Source organism: Alternaria rosae (assembly GCF_020736505.1).
Source record: "Alternaria rosae strain MPI-PUGE-AT-0040 chromosome Unknown BKA58scaffold_3, whole genome shotgun sequence".
Lineage (NCBI taxonomy): Eukaryota > Fungi > Ascomycota > Dothideomycetes > Pleosporales > Pleosporaceae > Alternaria > Alternaria rosae.
Genome location: NW_025763572.1, coordinates 2,693,245 through 2,710,911, shown reverse-complemented (window position 1 = coordinate 2,710,911; position 17,667 = coordinate 2,693,245). Strand labels below are relative to the sequence as shown.

Below are 17,667 nucleotides of genomic sequence, written 5' to 3'. Positions count from 1 at the left end.
AAGGCTTCGTCAAAACGGAGTGATGAGCTTTTGACTTCCGGTTTCAATCCTGAGCGCGGACACGAAGAGTTTTTCTCCAGACTGCACGAAAGCCATGTCTAGTCGTTCATCGCAGCCTGGAAACGGACTTCTCTTGGAATATGGATATATTTTGAATGCAGATCCGCTTCTCCCAGCTTTCGTTGTTCGATGTCCGTGAGGTATGTGAAGATGGCACGATGACCATGAGGACAGGAGGATTCGGTGGACGGTGTAGCTGCAGCCGAGGTCTTCCCCCAATCGAGCTGCACTGTCTTATCGATAAGCATGGACACCGCGAACTCCAAAGAAATCACACTCTCTGCTCCATGCAATGCGATAAACATGAATGGTGAACATACTCAAGCCTTCCAGTTAACAACTATCAGTAGCTTTGAGTTCCCCGGCGGAGAACTCGCGGCTCGGGCTTGGCATCGATGCTGCATATCCGACCCGACTACTTAAGCCAGGCGAGCCTAGTGAATGCTTGTGCGCCACAAGAAAGCGTCCCATTCCTCCCTGAACCCTGAGAAGAAGATATTCGCCTTCGAAATATTCACATAAAGCTGGCAAGATCGCAGCTAGAAGATGCCTAACATCATCGTGATCGGGTACGCTTCGTTCCATTTCTCGACAGCTGCCAGCTTCGTCATACTAACATTTCTCGGTGTAAAGAGCAGGCGTCTCCGGACTGACCTCAGCCTATCTTCTCTCCAAAGACCCAAGTAACAGAATTGCGGTCGTAGCCAAGCATATGCCCGGCGACTCCGACATCGAATATGCATCACCATGGGCCGGCGCAAACTTCATGCCGTAAGCTCATACCTTGGAACCGAGTATGCTACGGAATCAGCTAACTCAGACTGAACAGGATGTCTGCAGAACCATCAAGTCGCTATGAACGCAGAACATGGCCACAACTCAAAAGACTAGCAACCGAAGTCCCAGAAGCTGGTATCCATCTACAGAGTAAGCAAATTATATCGCAACTTTGACACAACAACATGCTCAAGCAAAACCAGAATGTCGTATCTACCGCCGAAAGCAAGACATGAAGAAGCTACAAAGCGGCGGTGCCACATCCTTCAACAACGTCTTCGCCGAAAATCCCTGGTGGCGCTCTCTAGTCGACGACTACCGCGCCCTCCCCTCCTCCGAGTTGCCATCAGGAATGGCATCAGGCAGCGAATTCGGCTCTGTGTGCATCAACCCTGCTCTTTACCTTCCCTGGCTCGTAGGCCAATGTCGTGCAAACGGAGTGGAGTTCCATCGTAAAGTCGTATCGCACATATCTGATCTACGTTCTTTCGGAATCGGAAACTTCAAACCGGATATCATCGTCAACGCTACTGGATTATCAGCCGGGAAATTAGGCGGCGTTGAAGACAAGACCTGTTACCCTATTCGAGGTCAGGTCGTTGTAGTAAGAGATGTAGCACCAGCCATGGTCTTCGTATCTGGCACAGACGACAGCGACGACGAGGCTTGCTACATGATGACGCGAGCAGTTGGCGGCGGAACAGTTCTAGGCGGTACCATGCAAAGCGGAAACTGGGAGAGTCAACCAGATCCCAATATTGCTAGTCGTATCATGAAGAGGGCTGTTAGCATATCGCCTGAGCTGACGGATGGAAAAGGGCCGGAGTACCTTGATGTAATTCGGCATGGCGTTGGGTTGAGGCCGGGGAGAGAGGCTGGAGTGAGGTTGGAGAAGGAGAGGGTTGATGGGGTTTGGGTTGTGCATAACTATGGACATGCGGGGTGGGGGTATCAGGGGTCCTTTGGGTGTGCGGAGGAGGTTGTGGATCTTGTTGGGGAGATTGCATTGCAGGCTAAACTATGAAAAAGATGCTAGTAGCGGAGACATCAGAACTACTGCTGAGACAGTTCGACCTTAGACCACCAGAAGTCACTCTCCTCCTTCGCATACGTATCCTCGACCATAATAGCCGGCTCACCGATAGTCTGCCCACCAATAAACTCCTCATTGTCTTTTCCAAAGATCATGACATTCGGATCCGCTCTATCATAGCTCTTCCACTCCGTTCTGTTCTTATACGAGCCTTCAAGCCCATTCGGCGTGCCAGTACAGATGAAGCTAGTAATATACGCATGCAGGACACCCGACAATTCGTCCTGACTCTTGGATTTTGAAATGAACCTAGGGTCTCTCATTTCATAGAACATGTTGTCTGCGTGACGGGCTCCATCGACGATATCGCGTCTCATTGCCCAGTGGTAGAGATAGACAGGAGCATCTTGGCTGGCGAAGAAAGCTGTCTGGCGGACTGGAGCTACGTACGCGTAGTGTGCGTAAGCCGCCTCGATACGCTTGTACATAGGGCCGACACCATGCTCAAGCCGCGTTTCTTTGTAGATAGAATCAGGCACCTCAGTTGGGTCGGGGTACAACTTGTGTATCGTCTGGATGTCCTCGTCGCTCATCTGTGGCAGCAAGGTCCTCCAGAAATCCAGAAATTCCGAGGAAGTCGACATCTTCTTGTTGACGTACAGCGAGCCTTCGTTGCCTTGAAACCCAGTCATAATGGGCATCTTGTGCCATTTGCCTGTTCGCCAGGCATCGATTGGACGACGACGGATGATTTCGTTGTCGATTACGGGTTGGAACGCCCAGCGTAGACTAGGGTTATACTTTTGAAATACCTTAGTTTGAGCCTTGGCGACTGTAGAGGTGGGAAGTTTGCGGAGGAAGCTGAAGATTTCTGACTCGGGCAGGGATGAAGGACATTGAACTTCTTTCAGAAAGTCATTAAATTGCATTTCGTGGATCTCTGCGTCGGGGTTGCGGACAGCGCGGGATGTTGGCGCACCGGACTCTATGATAACACGGTGGAACTTGGGCTTTACGCCCTCCTCATAGTTCAAGAGGTGGTGGCCTATCTAGGAGATTATTAGTCAGTCTGATCGAGTTGTTCACCAGTTTCAAACATACCGAATGTGCGCCGGCCGAGAGCCCTATGAGCGTTACGTTGTCCTTGTCGCCACCAAAGTGCTCGATATTTTCTTCAACCCAATCAAGCAAGCAAATCTGATCCTTCAAGCCCAAGTTGAGCGCACCTTCTGCAGCACTCAACTTTGATGGTAAAAAGCCTAACGCTCCTATGCGGTAACCGAACGATACTGCGATGAAGGGAAGTTCGGACCATCCAAGCATGGACGCGGTGTCGTGCATCGCGGCGTTTCCACGATTGAAAGCCCCTCCATGGAGATAGACTGCAACTGGCAGCGCGGTCGCTTTGTCGGGTTGAACTTGCCGGAAGACGTTCACTGTGAGACAGTCTTCACTCTCTTCGAGCTTCGGTCCAACTATCATGAGCTGCTGTGCTGGAGCTCTTGGGCCGAAATTCGAAGCATCTATAGTGTCTTGACTAGGTGCTACCTTTTGTGGTGCTCGAAATCGGCGTTCACCTGTTGGTGGTAAAGCATAGGGAACTCCTTTGAAGGCTTCAACCGCTCGTGGATAGTCGCCCTGCAAGGTCGTACCCAAGAGAGTGCCCTGTGTAAGTTTTACTTCCGGTCTCGACATTGGTGTAGAGGCTGTCTCCAGTTTTAGCAAGTTATCAGTATGCGATGAGGCCATGTGAAGTCTGTCGACATACCTGTGAACTGTAAATCGAATGTGCAGTATCTTAAGTGATACCAGTGTTCTGAACTATCTGGACATGTTAGTCTAACGCTGACATGGTACTCAAATGCCGATGTCAATAGATAGCCGTTGGAGTACGAGCACCGGCATCGGCTAATGCCCCACCTAGCTATCTAAGACCCAACTCGCTACGGGTGCTGCAGGCAGCAAGCTTCCGAATGTGGATACCTATCACAGGGACCACCCGTCGGGTTTATTCGGTCAGTTTGAAGCAACACTAGGAGCGGCGCGGTATTGATAAGATTACTAGGTATCTTCACATCGATACTGTTTTATCGCATTGATGGCACCCGACCTGTCCCTACCACCTCAAGCCCCGGAGCTCGGTCTATGCGACGACTTCGACTGGAATCGCGCCGCATTTGCCATCTATACTCTCGTGGACGGAGTGTTACTGCAAGATGTCGCCTCGACTCTTGAGAAGCAGTGGCTAGAGCAGGGCAACAAGGATCATCTCGTTCGACCTGCACCACACACATCAGAGTTTCAGACGCTCCAGGAAGTCTTGCAGACCCACATAGCCTTGGATAAGGGGAGAGACAGCGAAAGAAACGAAATAGAGTGGTGGCCGACCGCGTTCATCGTTGTGGTTCGACAGGACTGGAGAGAACATGGAGGGTTGCTATTCGTGTTTGCAAACGACGAAAACGATTATCAGATGGACAAGTTCTTTTTTAAGCTCGATGATGCGTACATGATGCTTTCGAGTCTGAGCTTCCAGGATGAGACTGAAACTGGAAGTAAGGAGGTATACGCCCAAGGGTACTACAATGACGCAGAGTGGGTGAGCTACTCAGAACTTCCGCAACCTGAACGTCGATAAAATACTCTCACGAATGAGAAATCGAGGTATAGCATACTGCGGAGAAATATGGCCAGATACCTCCTAGTGAATGGGTAGATCAAGCTGATTGCTTTCCCGTATCGTGATCATTCCGCTATTTGACCCGAAGTCGGTGATGTTGTCATTGCCATGAGAGTTTGCGCATGGTCGGTATATATGTACGAAGGCTATGGACAGTCTCCGTAGCAGAAGCATTGCTTGCGCGGACGCCAGAACGCGCCAGGAACTGGGCTCGCCGGAGAATGTACTATTCTTGCGTCGACACCGCTCAGGAATTTGCATGTCCTTTGTAGGGTACCGCCCAGTCATATCATCGCTTTTCGGCGTCCGTCAATAGTGGGTGGAGATGATGATGCGTTTGTTTCCAAGGTTGCGCTTGGGTGGACAGCACCTGCCCAAACCTGGCGCGTTGCCGAGGTCCAGCCAATCCATCCAGGTACCTCTGTGAACGAGCACTATTCCAACAACCAACGACACTAAGTGTTCCGTGAACGTATTCCGCAAGTCGGATATTTTTGCTGCTGTGCTAATGCAGTTTGCGTTTTACCACCTTGAGTATAGGATGCGCAACGGAAGGTATGCCGACAGCTCGTGAACTCGACGAGCTGCAGCTGATATGCAATGGCTATATTGAAAAACCTATTCTTACCTTCTGCACAGCCTACTGACTCAAGCAGAGTAGCTTGGTGAAGTTTTGACGAACTTACAACTTATGTTTAGTCGGAATGGTGATGTTGCTATACTTAGGTCTTCATGCAGCGGCCCTGGGGGGCTCTGCTGGTCGCTCCTCTTGTGGGCCCCACTAGAGCTTCATGCAGTTGCGGATAGCTCCATTGGCGTCGATAGCCAACACAAGCGCCGGCACCCGTGTTGAGATGGCACTTTTCCGAAGATGGGTTGATGCGGCGGTTCTTGGAACGGAGGATGGTGATGGTGATGGTGATGGTGCTAAGATGAGCAGAATTTGAGGTATCAACGGCAAGGTTGTTGGGTGCAGGATGAGTGCCGGGTCGCGTGGACGGCATCTTCAGTGCAGACCACGATGCACCAGGCACGAAGATGTTGGTGGCGGGTGTATGAGTCTCTAGCTCCGATCGCATGTTGCTTGTAGTTCTTGAGCCAGTGGGATAGTCTAACGTCAGCCAAGCTGCGCACCAAACGCCATTGACAGGTTCAATTAGGTGGAGGGGTAGACCCTCAGGGCTTTCCCTCGCGTGCGCACAAGGATGGAGAGTCGAAGGATGTATTCGAGCCTGCATAGCGTCCCCGTCATCAGAATAAGCCCTAGAGGAGTTGTTGTTACCTCGAGAAACTATCGATTTCAAGGGATTCCGCTGCGGTTGGAGCTGTACTCGCATGCGAGCCAACGTCAGTCGAGCAGTCGCCGGCGGCAATGTAGACGCAGACACCAACCAGCGCATAGACTAGGCCGCCCGAATAGGGACCCTTCACATTGGGAGTAGGAGATGAAACATAGCTTGGAGCCAGTCATAAAAAGAGCAACCTCAGCGCTTGCGGAAACACTCAACAACCCGCCTCGCATCCTGTCTCGTGGCATCTTCCCGACCTGAAGGTACGGGCATGGGATCATCGTCTACGCCGCAACACTTTGGCCGCACTCCTCGCATACACGCTGTTGCCGACCTTTGATCGAATCCATTCCACCTGTCATTGGCTTCGCGTCGGTAATTCCTTATTATTAGTCCACGCGTCAAATGAAGGTTGGAGGTGTCAAGGCTGTTTGGAACCGCTGGACAGCGGCCTAGTCCCCTTGTCGGCAAGCCTTGCGCGCACGCGCCTAGCCGCTCTCCACCACCATCCTGAGCCCCTCCAGCACGCTGAGGTCTTGAAACCTAAAGACCCGCTGCCTTTGTCACTCTGGCCGCCCGTCGTCCGCCTGATCTTGGAACAGCTATCTCTTAGCCCCCCGAAACCCGCCCCCTAACAGAGCCCTCCCCACACCACCGAGTCGCGCCTGCCGCCTGTCAAGCCGCACCTGCCTGTGACTCGTGGCCCAACGTCACTCGTGCCTAAACCCGAGCGGCCTCACACTCCACCGTACCTCACATCATCGTATTCCTCCCCCTGAGACGTCGACCACGCGAAAGACCGCCTCTTTGATTCCGGCTTACGGCAGCGACCCACTCTGTTGGGACCGAAGACGATTGACGTGCCACCTCAACACCACTCACTTCCCCTCGTCATCTCCGGGGCCAACATTGGTTCAGACTCTGCGGGAGGAGCCAACGTAGATGCAGTCGTTCAACAACGGGCCTTCGCCTCACCCACAGCCCAACATGTCGTCCCCCGCGCCTCTGCTGCGACCACCCATCCCCGGCGCGCGCCCAGGGAGGAGGGGACCGCCACAACTCGGTCTCTCCATACCACCATCGCCGAACGCACGACCTGTCACCAACGGCGCAGGCGACGGCATACCCACCCTGAACGCGCCTCAGCCCCGTCAGATGCCGAAGCTAAGCGTCGTTACTCCTATGGGTACCAACAATGCACCACACGAAGGACGAAACGCACGAGCTCTGCCGCCACTTGTAATAGGAGGGCCAGGACTGTCAGCATCAGGCTCGAGCGACGCGAGCGCGCACTCAAGATCGGGGAGCTTTGGCGAAGTGCAAGCAAATGGTTCGGCTTCTTCATACCATGCGGCACTGGGTTTCCCGGGGCTACAGAAAGCCACAGATCCCATTTCGGCAATATCACAAGGAGGAAGTGAGGGTGCGCCTTCCATGGAGCGTGCAAACAGCAGCCAGCCACTACCAGATCTAGATGCCATGGCTCTAGAGAAAGGTCGACCATTGGAGGTGGACGATTTAGATGACGCAGCCTGGAGAGCGGCGAGCGCACGAGGAATGATTGAAGAGAAAGGTAGTCTAGGAGAGGGCGCCGGTGGTGCTGTCACAAAATGCATACTAAAGGGTGGAAAGACTACATTCGCATTGAAGGTAGGCATTGTTCCATACAGTGTGTCACGACTCAACTAATTCGCATTTCAGATCATCACAACGAACCCCGATCCCGATGTCAAGAAGCAAATCGTACGAGAACTGTCTTTCAACAAGAACTGCGCCAGTGACCACATCTGCCGCTACTACGGGGCCTTCATGGATGACAGCACAGGGACCATCAGCATCGCTATGGAATTCTGCGAAGGCGGATCGCTCGACGCAGTATACCGCGAGGTCAAGAAACTTGGAGGCCGAACGGGCGAGAAGGTCCTTGGCAAGGTTGCCGAGGGCGTGCTGAATGGACTCACATACCTCCACTCTCATCGCATCATACACCGGGATATCAAGCCGAGCAACATCTTGCTATGCCGCAATGGTCAGGTCAAGCTCTGCGACTTCGGTGTCTCCGGGGAATTTGGAACCAAGGGAGATGCCAACACTTTCATTGGAACATCATACTACATGGCACCAGAGCGCATCACCGGGCAAAGCTATACAATCACTAGTGATGTGTGGAGTTTGGGTGTTACTCTCCTCGAAGTCGCGCAGCATCGCTTCCCGTTCCCTGCCGATGGAACCGAGATGAACCCCCGCGCTGGTCTCATTGATCTACTCACCTACATCGTTCGGCAACCCATTCCCAAGCTCAAAGATGAGCCCGAGAATGGCATCAAGTGGACGGAGAACTTCAAGTACTTCATCGAGTGCTGGTAAGTATTCCCCTTGCATAGTAGTGAATTTCTGCTGACCTCTCCAGTCTTGAGAAAGATTGCCCACGTAGAGCCACCCCATGGCGGATGCTCGAACATCCGTGGATGGTCGAAATGAAATCGAAAAAGGTTAATATGGCACACTTCCTCAAACAAGTGTGGGACTGGAAGGATTAAACGCGCTACGATCCGATTGCCAACTTGGACGCGACTCCCTGTGAGCTTGTCGTCGACCATGACGTGGCATCGTGTTGTGGAACCTACACTTTCTCACCAGCCTCGAGCGGCCCAGATTGTACCTTCTATTCATACACTTGGTCACATGCTGGCCATCGGACCAAGATTGCCTTTATCGAGAACTGCCGTACGCGGACACAAAACTTTGGACTTGTAGCAGGGACTGCAACTATGTCGACAGCCTAGAGAGTTGCTTGGTTGGGCAAGGACTACGCCTAGATAGATAAAGGCGCCTGGTGGACATCAGAGACATTGACGGCGTTTGAGGGGCTCATGTCGTATATAGCGACCTTTGCAGAAACGAGATCTAGGTACCACTGAATGTCGAGAATTGCATATATGAAGACTCTATGCACGATTTCATGCACTCTGTGATCGTGAAGATAGGATGGAAGACTAGGTAAATTCTTAACCACTGATAGGCTGGATAGCCAATCATTCTTTAAGCTCCAAAGAGTGATGCTTCCCGCTGCACGAGATGTTTCCAAAGTTGCTGTCTGCAGGGCGTCGACGCGCATCTAAAAAGGCCTAGCGCCAAGGTCCGGTCCGACGCAGCTCCCGGCGCCGATGGCTGCGCTCGAGGCTTGGAGTCATACCAAATTATTTACGCAGCCGTACCTCTCACTCAGCCGGTCAATTGAGCGACTCAAAGACGAAAGTAACTTCCTGTATTGCGACTACCTTCGTATACGAGTACTGCGACATCTTCCATACCCCGCCAGTCGCTCCTTTCCTCCAACTTACCCCTCCAAATACCCCACCATCGCACACGAACCGCGCCAAACGCCGTAACAGAGCAAACAACCCGCCAACATGCCTACCATCGGCGTGGATAAGGCGGCCCTCTTCAAAGAGCTGGGTCGGGAATACACCTACCAGGAGTTCGACGACCTATGTTTCGAGTTCGGTATCGAGTTGGACGAGGATACAAGCCTGAGCACCAAGCCAGAAGATCAGGCGCAACCACCACAACTTAAGATTGAGATTCCAGCAAATCGCTATGATATGCTATGCTTCGAGGGTATTGCCATGAACTTGAAGGTCTTCCTTGAGAAGCAGAAGCTGCCCAAGTGGACTGTTACTGCGCCCAAGGGAGGAGAGCTTCAGGTGCTAGACATCAAGCCTGAGGTGCGGCTAATTTCTGGAAAGTGGGAGTGGAAGCGCGCTGACTAGTCATTTTACAGACCAAGCAAATACGAGAGCTCTGCTCAGGTGTTATACTACGGGGCATCAACTTCACACAAGAAAGATACGACTCCTTCATCGCGCTACAAGACAAATTACACTCCAACCTGGCGCGTCAAAGGACACTTGTGTCGATCGGAACACACGACTTAGATACAATCCAGGGTCCCTTCTCATACGAGGCATTACCGCCAGAGCAAATCAAGTTTGTGCCCCTGAAGCAGGACAAGGAAATGAACGCGAAGGAGCTCATGGAGTTCTATGAGGTCAGTAAACATTTATCACTTATACAAAACACCACTCTGACCCGGAACAGAAAGACAAACATCTCGGACGCTTCCTACACATTATTCGCGACTCACCCGTCTACCCCGTAATCTACGACGCGAACCGTACGGTCCTCTCCCTTCCGCCCATCATCAACAGCAACCACAGCAAGGTTACACTAGACACAAAGAACGTCTTCATCGAGATTACTGCGACCGACAAGACAAAGGTCGAAATTGTCAACCATATGATGGTCACCATGTTCGCTGGGTATGCAGAGTCGATTGAGCCTATCAAGATCAATTCGCCTCACAACGGAGAGTCAAGAGAGTCGCCAGATCTGTCACCGCGACAGATGCAGGTTGAGGTGGACTACCTGAACCAGGTCACTGGCCTCACCTTATCACCCGAGGAGATCTCGAAACTCTTGTCGCGTATGGGCCATGACGTCTCACCGTCTCAATCCGACAAGAACATCCTCGACGTTTCGGTACCTGTCACAAGAGCGGACATCTTGCATCAAGCGGATATCATGGAAGATTACGCCATCGCATACGGCTTCAACAAGCTGCCGCGAGTATACCCGAACAAGACTGCTGCTGTCTCTGCGCCATTACCCATCAACAAGCTCGGTGATATCGTCCGGATCGAGTCCGCGTCGTCGGGATGGACGGAAGTTATGCCTCTCATCCTCTGCTCGCATGAGGAGAACTTCGAGTGGCTGAACCGGAAAGACGACGGAAAGACAGCAGTGAAGCTTGCGAACCCCAAGACAGCAGAATACCAGCTCGTCCGAACATCGCTACTACCGGGTCTGCTCAAGACAATTAACTCCAACAAGCACCATTCAGTACCGATGAAGATCTTCGAGGTCAGCGACATTGGTCTCGTCGATTTGGAGCAGGAGAGAAAGAGCAGGAATGAGCGCCACTTCGCAGCCGCGTTCATGGGCAAGACAAGTGGCTTCGAGCAAGTACACGGTCTGCTGGACAGGCTGATGCTCATGCTTCGGTCGGCATTCCTTACGCGCGAAGACGGACTAAAGAATGAGCAATTGCAGGGCTACTGGATAGAAGAGGTTGATGGTAAGTACATAATTTGCGCATCAGAGATGGCGCAACCATACTGACTGGTCACAGACCCGACCTTCCTTCCTGGACACTCGGCGGCCATCAAGCTCAACCTCGGCGGCAAGAACCACACCATCGGTGTCTTCGGTATCTTGCACCCAAGCGTGCTGCAGAAGTTCGAGTTGCCGTAAGCTGCTTTTACCTTGTATTAGAATATGCTTTTGATGCTAATTATCGTAAAGATACCCCGTTAGTACACTAGAGTTCAACCTGGAGATCTTCTTGTGAGGCGCCACAGCGAAGACGCCTCGCCACAGGGTTGCCAAAACTGTTCGGCGCAGATAGATACCTACAACGCATACATGAATCAAGATATCATGATGAATCTTCGTCCTTACTACGGTAGTACTATACTGAAGTTATCAGATGGGTTTAACATCCTAGCTTGACCCGTTACCACATTTCTATGATGATACTGATGACAGATTCGCTTCGCTCCCATGCTTCGGCTTGTGGAATGTGAGCCACAGCCGGCCGATTCTGGGGTCTCCGGGAAGAACGCGCATTTATCGGACCCGTGCATCAACGCGCATCCATGCATGGAGCTTGCAGCACATATGCCCTGTTCGAAAGATAAGGCGCGTACTGCTGCCTAGAGTGTCCCTCGTGCGCATTCACATGCGCAGGTATGCACTGTGCCACCCTGCATATCGCGACCAATGACTTGTTTGCTTACCCCGCCATCGAATGTGAGTTATCTCAATATTTCCGTTCTTCGTTCAGGCTGCTGGAAGTTCTGTTATACAAAAGATCATTCTTCGTTCGAAGTTCCTTTACAAGTGGCCCACCCATACCTAGTTGCGACCCTATCATTGGCACGCTCTTAGCGATATCATTTCAACTGCGCCTGTCTTCTGTTGCCGGTGTCATTATGCAACACTGAGCCTCTATCATGACGGGAACCGAATCATATTCTAATGATGGGCATTGCGCAGTGCCTGAACAGTCTAAGAATTCCGAACCAGCTACGGTCGAGGATGCTGCAACAATTCTGCACGGTATTCGTGTCCAAAAAGGGCATGTTGAAGAGAAGTTTCGGCAGGCTTTGGGCGTCCTTTCAGATGAGTACCGCGATAGGACGCTCGATCTTTATCGAGAAAAGCGAGAGCTTGAGGCAGCGTTTACAAAGAGGTTAGTGCTACGGTCAGACTTCTATACACGTGGTAATAACTCATCCAGCATCTCTCAACAGCTCTATTCGTCCAAGTATCGATTTTTGTACGAACTCGTCCAGAACGCCGATGATTCGTTGTACGACGAGGCACGCCACGCATCGAAGCTACCATCCCTTCGATTCGTAATCACGCCAAGCACTTTCATCGTAGAGACGAATGAGGATGGCTTCAAACGAGCCAATATCGAGGCGGTGTGTGCGACTGGCAAAAGCTCGAAAAAAGCGTCAGCTGCAGACGATCACATCGGTGAAAAAGGCTTCGGGTTCAAGTCCGTCTTCTCGGTTGCTGAGGAAGTCCAAATTCAGTCCGGACTCTGGTCATTTAGATTCGAACATCGACGGGGAGACGACGGCCTTGGTATGGTGACGCCTCTGGACGCCGAGCCAGTTATTCTCCCTGAAGGTGTAACTACAAGGATAACCCTTCGCCTCTCGAAGGACACAACCGCAGAGTACCAGAGTCTCCTGAATGCCGTCGCGAGTATGCCGGAAACAACACTCTTCTTCTTGCAGAAACTGCGAAAGTTTCATGTCCGGGTGATAGAGCTGGACGCCGGAGAGGTAGCGACTATGTTTGAGAGATTAGCTCTGGACTCTCCCGTGAATTGTGTCCTGATTAGACGCCAGCAAGAGTCTAATGATGGAACAACGGTCGATGAAAGTTTGTATCGTTGTTTCGCTCACACGGTCGAGAATATGCCAGAACACGAATACCGTAAGTGTCGCAAATCAGCGCGCGTCGAGTTGGCTTTCCCAGTAGACTCTAAAACAAAGCAACCAAAGCTTAACGGGTCTGGGCATCATGTTTTCGCCTATCTACCGTTGCAGCGTTTGCAACAGCTTCAGGTGAGCCAATCCTATGCAGAAGAGAAGCATACTAACTGATTTCGTAAGTTTCTCATACAATCGGATTTTGTCACATCTGCAAGTCGAGAGAGTGTCGTTGACTGTACGTGGAATGACTTCATAATTGATGGCGTGGCGAAAGTCTTCGCCACGGCTGTCGAAGAGTTCACGAAAGACGGTGATCCTCTCAAGTATTCTTGGCTCGATTACCTACCTATCGGACCAAGCGACGATCGATGGAAACCAATGTGTCGACTGATTACAGAAGAGCTGGCAGAGAAGCCCATTCTGCAGAGTTGGCGGCAGCGACGTCTCAGAAGACCAGGAGAACTACGTTTGTTACACGACAATATGCTCTATGACGGCAAACCGATTGTGGAAGATCTTTTAGATGATGTTGACCTTGCCCCCGATTATATTCCTGAATACATCTCTAAAGTTGTATCGCTTGGGGCACGTTGGGCGATCCTACTACGCATGGTGCAGCGACTGGAGGTCGCTCTCAAAACCAGCAATTCGAAATTGAGAACAACGAAACCACATGATGCATGGCATGTTGCATTTGCCTCCCTGTTCTTACAGGCATGGTCCACTACAACCCCCAATGTCGTTGTTCAAAACAAACTCAAGGCACTGGCGCTAATTCCTCTGCAGAATCGTCACCAATGGAAAAGCGCACCAGGGCAAAGCAGCGGTGGTAGTTTGGATCATATTTACTTCTCCGACGTTGAAGGTAATTGTATTCCTAGCTCCATAGGATTGAACCTCCTTGATACACACGCATCTTCAGACCCGACGCGAAAGGCCTTTTACACGGCACTTGGCGTCGAGGAGTGTCCGCATGAGTTGGTCCTTGAGAAGATCAAGCAAGCTCATGACCGCACCGACCAAGCTCCCACTGATACACCGTCGCATATTTGGTACCTTTTCTGCGCGAAGGAGAAACCGTCGTCACTCAAAGAATGGATATGGGTACCGACACTACAAGGACACGTGAAGAACTCTACGAAATTGTACTTCCCGTCAGAAGAAGCCCATCATCTGCGTCATGCTCTTACCGGAGTTGATCCGTCAAGATATGAAGGAATCTTCGAATTCGTTGACAAGTCTTTAGTAGGATTAGGGATGGGCCACGGTAATGCATGGAAAAAATGGTTGGAACAGGCCACTGGTGCCAAAGACAATCCGCCCCTCGTACACGACAATCCAGAGACGTGCTTGGCAGAGCTTTCCCCAGCCTTGAGGGTAGTCTACCAATACAAGCCCACAGCATTCTTGAACATGCTCAGAAAACATTGGCTCGTTTACCAGGAAGACGCTTCACGGATCGAAGCCAATCTCAGGGCCTTACAAGTACCATGCGTTACCATCGTTGGACCTCGGCAGTACGAAAATCTGCAGAATACATATCTGCCTACAGCAGCTATCATCGACCAAGTGCTGGAGTTTGGTTTATCCCCAACAAAGTTTCATGTACTTTCCTTGTCGAAATCTCATCTAGTAGTGGACAAGCTCAGTGCTAGTAGACACCGCAAATGGCGCTTCCTGGAAGAATTTGGCGTGCGTAGCGAAAAGGATCTCGGCTTCTACAAACTCGCTCTGCAGGCTATCAAATCAGAGACGGAAGAGCCCGAATCCGAAATTCTGGAGAAGGTATATAAGGGCATTGCGGAGTTTGCTACGGCAAACGATCACATCGCTCTCTGGTATGTTTAGTCCGCTTCACCCTTTTTGACCCACCCACGGTGCTCATTAAAATAGCGACTTTTTCAACCAGGAATTGCTCTGGATACCCAGCAGCAAAAGCTGGGTAGGGAGAGCTCAATGCAGTTGGCGCGGACCAGATTTCCTGCGATGCAAGAGCGTACTGCATCTGCACTATGGACACAGCCATACGCTGTCAAGGTTCTTCCAAAAAACACTAGATGTAACAGATGCTGTCCTCGAGGATGCTATCGGAGAGCTCATTCAAAGACGGCAATCTTCCGAGCTCACGACTACCCTTTCCGTTGCAGGAGACATCTATTCATACATATGTGACAACAAAGTCAGTGATGAAGCGTGGCAGATGCTAAGGTGAGTCATACTCTTTACACTGGTTTCTGCGGATCGTATCCCGTCGTAGGATCAATTACGTACAGCTCGAGACTGTGCGTAGTTACTAGAGCTTCACTACTCATTGGTAGTACTGCTGCAAGCACTCTACAGCCGCCTGTTTGGATTCGTTATAGTATGTTCTAATCATTCTTAGGAAGGAGTTCGAGAAGAAGGACCTGGTTTTGGGCATGAACAATACGTGGCATACCCTTGAGACGTGTGTGTGGCACAGTCGATTTTTGCTCTCCGGATACGAAGACCTTAGCTCAATCTACCCACAGCTGGAAACCTTTTTCGTGAAACACCTCAAGGTCAAGAAGGTCACCCCAACTATGCTGATCAAGGAGATATCGAAGATAGTTGCGAAAAAACCACCCGAATACGATGATATCCGAAAGCGGCTCATCGATGTCGGCATGATGCTGGCCACAACCAAGCTAGACAAGGCAACTAAAGATGCGCTTTCCGATCTCTCGGAAAGGAAATTTCTGCCCAGAAGACTTCTAGGCGGAGGCACAGTCCTCCTTAGTCGTCACGATACCTTTGCTATCGGGGACCATGCTCGATACGGCAGCGCGTTCGAGGAACATGGTATTTTACTTGACTTCTCCGCTGAGGAGGTTCAGATAATGAACGTCATGTTCACGTATATCGGCCTGAAGAAGTACTATCTGTCGTCTTTGGTGGCCGAGAAATCTACAGTCGAAGATTGTGATGAGGAGGACGATGGCCTTACTCAAAAGCTGCAAGTGAAAGCGTACGCTCTGTATTGGTGAGTCCCTTTTACTTCATCTATATACAAGCACAAGAGAGCTCCATGAAGGCTTAAAACGATGTCTGAGGGCTGCTGTCACTGGGACATATCATTGGAAAGTCACCCACTTATAAAAGCTGAGCTAACTCCAAGAAGCTGTGCTGCGAAGCACAAGAGCGTAGAGGCTCTCTATGGAGACCGTACACTTTTCGAAACTTTATCAGCTGTTCGAATATTCAGAGGCGATCTCGCAACCCATCTAGTCATCGACAACAAAGATCCAGACCTTCATCTCAGTGTCCGCAGCGAGAGATCATACATACACCATGAAAGAGCGGAAGACGGCTTGAGGATTTACGTACCCAAAGGTCCAAAGCAACGTCGAACATGCTATCGATCACAACTTCCGAAGCTGCTCGCCGAAATCATGCATGTTGGCTCAAGCGCATGTCATGACATCTCCGTCATCATCAGCTGCGATCTCAGGACTCTAGACGATATTCTAGCAGAGCAGGATATACCATCCGTGTCGTGGCTGGAGGAGCCAGTTTACGATATATCCGATAACGATGAAGAAGAAGAAGACGACGATAGTGCAGCAAATCCATCTGTATCTGGCTACAATCAGAATGTTGCAACGGCGTCCAGACGAAGATACGTTGCTTTGGATCCAGAAGCGCCACCTCTCCGAGACGACCGTAGCTCAATTCAAAAGAACACTGATCGCCTACATGGTGCTCAGGGCGAAAAGCTTGTAGGGCTTCCTTCGAGACCGTTAATCGTCAAAATATTGACAATTTTTAGGTTTACGATATTCTCTCCACGCTTGAGGCGGCAGGCTTCAATCTCGATAATTGGCAAAGCAACATACGCGGGCACGCCTCACGTGAAGGCGTCGCCGACTGGCCAGGGATCGAAACAGCGGACATTGTTCATACTGACTGCGATGGTATCATGACAGAATGGCTGAAGAAGAGTTGCACCGGTGGCTTTCCTGAGGGCACCGATAATCGTAACTTTGCGAAGCAACCCATTGAGTACTACCTGGAAGTCAAGACCACAACTGGTCCCTGCAAGAAGCAATTCTACTTGAGTACTAAACAGTATAAATTAGTAAGTTGTGATTGCCATAGCCGTGGTAAGAGCGTGTGACTGACGCGCGGGGCAGATGCAGAGCATGGCCGTCCGGGAAAGCCAGGAACCGAACAAGATATACGTCATTATGCGTGTCTTCAACCTTCTGTCGCCAAATCAAGGGTTAGAGGTATTTGTGGACCCTCTACGACTTCAGGGGCGATATCTTGAGTTTGAAGCGGAAGGGTGGACGGGTTGGAAGCTGTGATTGCGCCGGTGAGGAGCTTTGACCCAAATGTAGCGCAGCGCGAAGTACCGTCATCAGAACCCAAACAAGAGAGAGAATATTCTGTCGCGTGTAATGCCGTCTTAGCCGTGTAGCAAGCTCGCGAAAACCGTAGCTCTCTGTGAAACTATGTATAGCGCAGTCTCTATGGCGAAGCTTTTGTTTGTGGGGAAGCCTGCAAATCATTAGTTCACGCGTGCTGACGTCACCCTGTCGGCGTGTAAATCTCGACCAAAGCGGATGTCACGGACGCTTCAACCCGCAAAATCTGGCCCACACTGCATGGACGACGAAAAAGGGCCGTGATATCCAGACGGCGTCTACTGTCCTCTGCGCATCTCAGCGCCAGGCTCTACATAGCCTTCTTGATGTGCCGATTACCCGCAACGCTCGTGTCGTTCCTGACGCGGCCTCA

General features: G+C 51.1%; 7 protein-coding genes across 7 annotated transcripts; 5 read left to right on the top strand and 2 right to left on the bottom strand.

The window, feature by feature from the left end:
* Positions 1-486: 486 nt before the first annotated feature.
* Positions 487-1,876, top strand: BKA58DRAFT_135132 (D-amino acid oxidase-like protein). Its single transcript, XM_046164464.1, has 4 exons — positions 487-629; positions 694-831; positions 890-987; positions 1,041-1,876. Exons 1-4 carry the CDS (start codon positions 607-609, stop codon positions 1,859-1,861), a joined length of 1,080 nt encoding a protein of 359 aa, XP_046028063.1. The 5' UTR covers positions 487-606; the 3' UTR covers positions 1,862-1,876.
* A 14-nt stretch (positions 1,877-1,890) lies between these two features.
* On the bottom strand, positions 1,891-3,619 carry BKA58DRAFT_310677 (Alpha/Beta hydrolase protein; the record flags this gene model as incomplete). The annotated part of the gene is made up of 2 exons (XM_046167300.1): positions 1,891-2,919; positions 2,972-3,619. 2 exons carry the CDS (start codon positions 3,617-3,619, stop codon positions 1,891-1,893), a joined length of 1,677 nt encoding a protein of 558 aa, XP_046028062.1.
* Positions 3,620-3,870: 251 nt separating this feature from the next.
* On the top strand, positions 3,871-4,645 carry BKA58DRAFT_467783 (uncharacterized protein). Its single transcript, XM_046175073.1, has 2 exons — positions 3,871-3,885; positions 3,936-4,645. Exon 2 carries the CDS (start codon positions 3,969-3,971, stop codon positions 4,506-4,508), a length of 540 nt encoding a protein of 179 aa, XP_046028061.1. The 5' UTR covers positions 3,871-3,885; positions 3,936-3,968; the 3' UTR covers positions 4,509-4,645.
* Positions 4,646-5,251: 606 nt separating this feature from the next.
* On the bottom strand, positions 5,252-6,366 carry BKA58DRAFT_135108 (uncharacterized protein). Its single transcript, XM_046164463.1, has one exon. It carries the CDS (start codon positions 5,948-5,950, stop codon positions 5,273-5,275), a length of 678 nt encoding a protein of 225 aa, XP_046028060.1. The 5' UTR covers positions 5,951-6,366; the 3' UTR covers positions 5,252-5,272.
* Positions 6,367-6,826: 460 nt separating this feature from the next.
* Positions 6,827-8,379, top strand: BKA58DRAFT_438036 (MAP kinase; the record flags this gene model as incomplete). Its single annotated transcript, XM_046173554.1, has 3 exons — positions 6,827-7,489; positions 7,541-8,202; positions 8,250-8,379. The coding sequence occupies 3 exons, from the start codon at positions 6,827-6,829 to the stop codon at positions 8,377-8,379; spliced, it is 1,455 nt and encodes a 484-aa protein (XP_046028059.1).
* Positions 8,380-9,046: 667 nt separating this feature from the next.
* Positions 9,047-11,519, top strand: BKA58DRAFT_381003 (uncharacterized protein). The gene is made up of 5 exons (XM_046169961.1): positions 9,047-9,567; positions 9,624-9,890; positions 9,941-10,976; positions 11,031-11,148; positions 11,204-11,519. The coding sequence occupies exons 1-5, from the start codon at positions 9,253-9,255 to the stop codon at positions 11,247-11,249; spliced, it is 1,782 nt and encodes a 593-aa protein (XP_046028058.1). The 5' UTR covers positions 9,047-9,252; the 3' UTR covers positions 11,250-11,519.
* Positions 11,520-11,738: 219 nt separating this feature from the next.
* Positions 11,739-17,384, top strand: BKA58DRAFT_381000 (uncharacterized protein). Its single transcript, XM_046169960.1, has 8 exons — positions 11,739-12,152; positions 12,201-13,041; positions 13,090-14,747; positions 14,803-15,117; positions 15,293-15,910; positions 16,049-16,646; positions 16,697-17,005; positions 17,061-17,384. Exons 1-8 carry the CDS (start codon positions 11,914-11,916, stop codon positions 17,232-17,234), a joined length of 4,752 nt encoding a protein of 1,583 aa, XP_046028057.1. The 5' UTR covers positions 11,739-11,913; the 3' UTR covers positions 17,235-17,384.
* Positions 17,385-17,667: the final 283 nt, after the last annotated feature.

Excerpts from the sequence above, each read along its gene's own strand:
- BKA58DRAFT_135132 (XM_046164464.1), top strand. The coding sequence starts at position 607 with ATGCCTAACATCATCGTGATCGG. Across the intron at positions 630-693 it reads CCTAACATCATCGTGATCGG|AGCAGGCGTCTCCGGACTGA; the intron begins GTACGCTTCGTT and ends CTCGGTGTAAAG. Across the intron at positions 988-1,040 it reads AGCTGGTATCCATCTACAGA|AATGTCGTATCTACCGCCGA; the intron begins GTAAGCAAATTA and ends AAGCAAAACCAG.
- BKA58DRAFT_467783 (XM_046175073.1), top strand. The coding sequence starts at position 3,969 with ATGGCACCCGACCTGTCCCTACCACCTCAAGCCCCGGAGCTCGGTCTA.
- BKA58DRAFT_135108 (XM_046164463.1), bottom strand. The coding sequence starts at position 5,950 with ATGCGCTGGTTGGTGTCTGCGTCTACATTGCCGCCGGCGACTGCTCGA.
- BKA58DRAFT_381003 (XM_046169961.1), top strand. The coding sequence starts at position 9,253 with ATGCCTACCATCGGCGTGGATAAGGCGGCCCTCTTCAAAGAGCTGGGT. Across the intron at positions 9,891-9,940 it reads AGCTCATGGAGTTCTATGAG|AAAGACAAACATCTCGGACG; the intron begins GTCAGTAAACAT and ends GACCCGGAACAG. Across the intron at positions 11,149-11,203 it reads CTGCAGAAGTTCGAGTTGCC|ATACCCCGTTAGTACACTAG; the intron begins GTAAGCTGCTTT and ends ATTATCGTAAAG.
- BKA58DRAFT_381000 (XM_046169960.1), top strand. The coding sequence starts at position 11,914 with ATGACGGGAACCGAATCATATTCTAATGATGGGCATTGCGCAGTGCCT. Across the intron at positions 13,042-13,089 it reads AGCGTTTGCAACAGCTTCAG|TTTCTCATACAATCGGATTT; the intron begins GTGAGCCAATCC and ends TGATTTCGTAAG. Across the intron at positions 16,647-16,696 it reads GTGCTCAGGGCGAAAAGCTT|GTTTACGATATTCTCTCCAC; the intron begins GTAGGGCTTCCT and ends GACAATTTTTAG.